The sequence below is a fragment of the Trypanosoma conorhini genome (genome assembly GCF_003719485.1).
Source record: "Trypanosoma conorhini strain 025E chromosome Unknown Tco_14.4_contig_01217, whole genome shotgun sequence".
Classification (NCBI taxonomy): Eukaryota; Euglenozoa; class Kinetoplastea; order Trypanosomatida; family Trypanosomatidae; genus Trypanosoma; species Trypanosoma conorhini.
The window spans coordinates 1-2,378 of record NW_021705308.1 but is presented as its reverse complement, the minus strand read 5'-3'; the positions used below and the strand labels follow the sequence as shown (position 1 = coordinate 2,378).

The following is a 2,378-nucleotide window of genomic DNA, read 5'->3' as shown; positions in this document are numbered from 1 at the left end:
CGCCCGCGTTCGTCAGGTGCGCAGTGGCCAGAAGCACCCAACCACGCCCCCTTGTACGCATACCCGTGAACGCAAAACGATGTGGAGAAAAAACGAGAAAATGGGGGACAGAAGAACTGTTTAAGTGGATTTTTAAGTTTAAAACAAATGTCGTATTGTTATTGTTGTTTTTACGACCCTCCGAACTTGTGATTGGACCGCGCTGGTCACTTACTACACATTGCGTCTGTTGGGTCTCCGTACCGGCATGGTGGTGGGTGAAGCCTGTTTCTGTGGATCTCTTGCCCTATTCCTTTTTGCTGGAACTTTGTTTTGTTGTTTTTATGGTTCCGTGGATGTTTATTTCATTTGTTCTTTGTTTTTATTTTATTTATGATGATGATTATGATGATGATGATTATTATTTTGTGTGTATGCGTTTGTGTCTGTGCTGATGAAATTTTGGAATTTCTTGTCGCATGGCAGGGAAGCACGGAAGAACAGGCGGCAGAAGAGGCTGGGTTGCAGGAGTAAAGACCCAACTGCACGCGCAACAAATACATAAACAAGGTCCAAGGAAAAGAAGCAAAAGGAAGGATGGAACTTCTTAGCGCCGCTGCCGCGGGGATGATGGCCCGGTTGGTTTGTCATCCTCTAGACACAACGAAAACGGTGGCTTTCACCGGATTTTGCGGCGAGCGCCACACACCGGATGCACCTCGAGGCACGACGACAAAGAATGTGTTTTGGAGTTCCACGCGCTCAATTTATCGGCAGGAGGGTGTGCCCGGGTTTTACCGAGGAGTTGGCGTGGCCACTTTGGGCTCCGCCCCAGGTGTCGCGCTGTATCTCACGACATACACGTGGTCAAACGAATTCCTCCAGAAGTACCGCAACGGTGCTCTGAGGGACGTTCCTTCTTGGACCATGCACTTATTTTGTGGCTTTCTTGCGGAGGCGGTGAGTTGTGTCTTTTGGGTTCCCATTGATGTCACAAAGGAGCGGCTGCAGTCACAGCCTCCATCGCAACTGGGAAGGTACGCCGGAAGCTGGGATGCGCTCTGCACCATTGCCCGTTATGAAGGACTCTCGGGACTATACAAGTGCTATGCAACGACTGTGGCCTCCTTTGGGCCTTTTTCAGCGGTTTATTTTGCATGTTATGAGGCTCTCAATGATATTTTTTCAAAAAAACTTTCATTGAATTCCTTTGCTTCTGCCCTCTGCGCCGGCGGGATGGGAAATATCGTCGCTTCCATTGCGACAAATCCTTTGGAGTTCATCAAAACCAGGCTGCAGGTACAGCGAGCGGTGCTCTCCGTGGGTGGCAGGCCTACAACCGTACATGGATTTCCCTACCTCTACACTGGTTTCTTTGATGGATTGCGAATGGTTATTAGGGAGGAAGGGCCCTTGGCACTTTGGCGTGGTGTGGGCAGCAGGGTCGCGTTTGCGGCGCCTAATGCGGCCTTGACTATGGCCTTCTACGACTATTTACGGCAGGAATGAGAGAAATACCTTCCTGCTATTCACATTATGCTGTTGACTTTGATCTTAATAGCGTATACTAATACTTGCATCGTTAAGCTTGTATCCTTGCAGGTAAAAGGTTCAACGAAGAAGTATTAGATGCATTTTCTCTCCTTTATTATGTCCTTTGAAGTTTTCTGGTAAATGCATCTGCAGCCAGATGGGGTGCTGAGAAAATGGTAGTGCGTCTTGTTTGGCTGCCCTATCGCCTTCAGCACATAGTTGGTTTTCTTTTCCGAATGCGCCGCGGTAGAAGGCGACGTTGGTGCAGTTTTTTTTTTTTTTCCTCTTGCTTTTTGCTTGTCCCGCCCTGGCCCTCTGCTGCAGTGGCCCCCTACGCAGGAGGAGAGGAGTCAGGTGTTTGCCAGGCCCCGCAGAGGGACACTGCGTGAGCTCCCGCACACGTGGCCCCGTTGCCATAGCCATATCCCTTTTGAATTGTTTTGTTTTTCTGGGGGCAGGAGTGTGGTCCAAAGTCGCCTCCTCACCTGGGGCGTGTCGGGTGCATCGCGCCAAGCTATACTCTCCCATCGCGGGGCTTTCCGCGTTCCTGGGAAAAGGAGGCAATTGACCACACGCGGTCGCATATTTTCGCGTTCTGTGTATTTTTTTTTTTTCGCCTTTAAGGACGTTATTATTTTCCGGGTGTTCGCCCGTCGCGAATTCCGGCTCTGTTGCATGCGGGGAGAAGGCGCACGGGAGACGCTGGCGTTAGTGGGAGGGCTACTGATGGTGAAGAGGGAGTGGAGGGGGAAATGTGCGGTGATTCGTGCGGTTTTTTTTTTGCACCGCCAGCAGTAAACGAGTCAGTTCCTCTCAAGCGATATTTATCTGCTGACAGCCGCAGCCGCCTCCAATGAAGAAAAAAA

General features: G+C 50.3%; 1 protein-coding gene across 1 annotated transcript, besides 2 other annotated features; it reads left to right on the top strand.

The window, feature by feature from the left end:
- Positions 1-338: 338 nt before the first annotated feature.
- Positions 339-372: a sequence feature (A-rich).
- Positions 373-404: a microsatellite.
- Positions 405-576: 172 nt separating this feature from the next.
- On the top strand, positions 577-1,488 carry Tco025E_09667 (mitochondrial carrier protein; the record flags this gene model as incomplete). Its single annotated transcript, XM_029376478.1, has 1 exon — positions 577-1,488. One exon carries the CDS (start codon positions 577-579, stop codon positions 1,486-1,488), a length of 912 nt encoding a protein of 303 aa, XP_029223419.1.
- Positions 1,489-2,378: the final 890 nt, after the last annotated feature.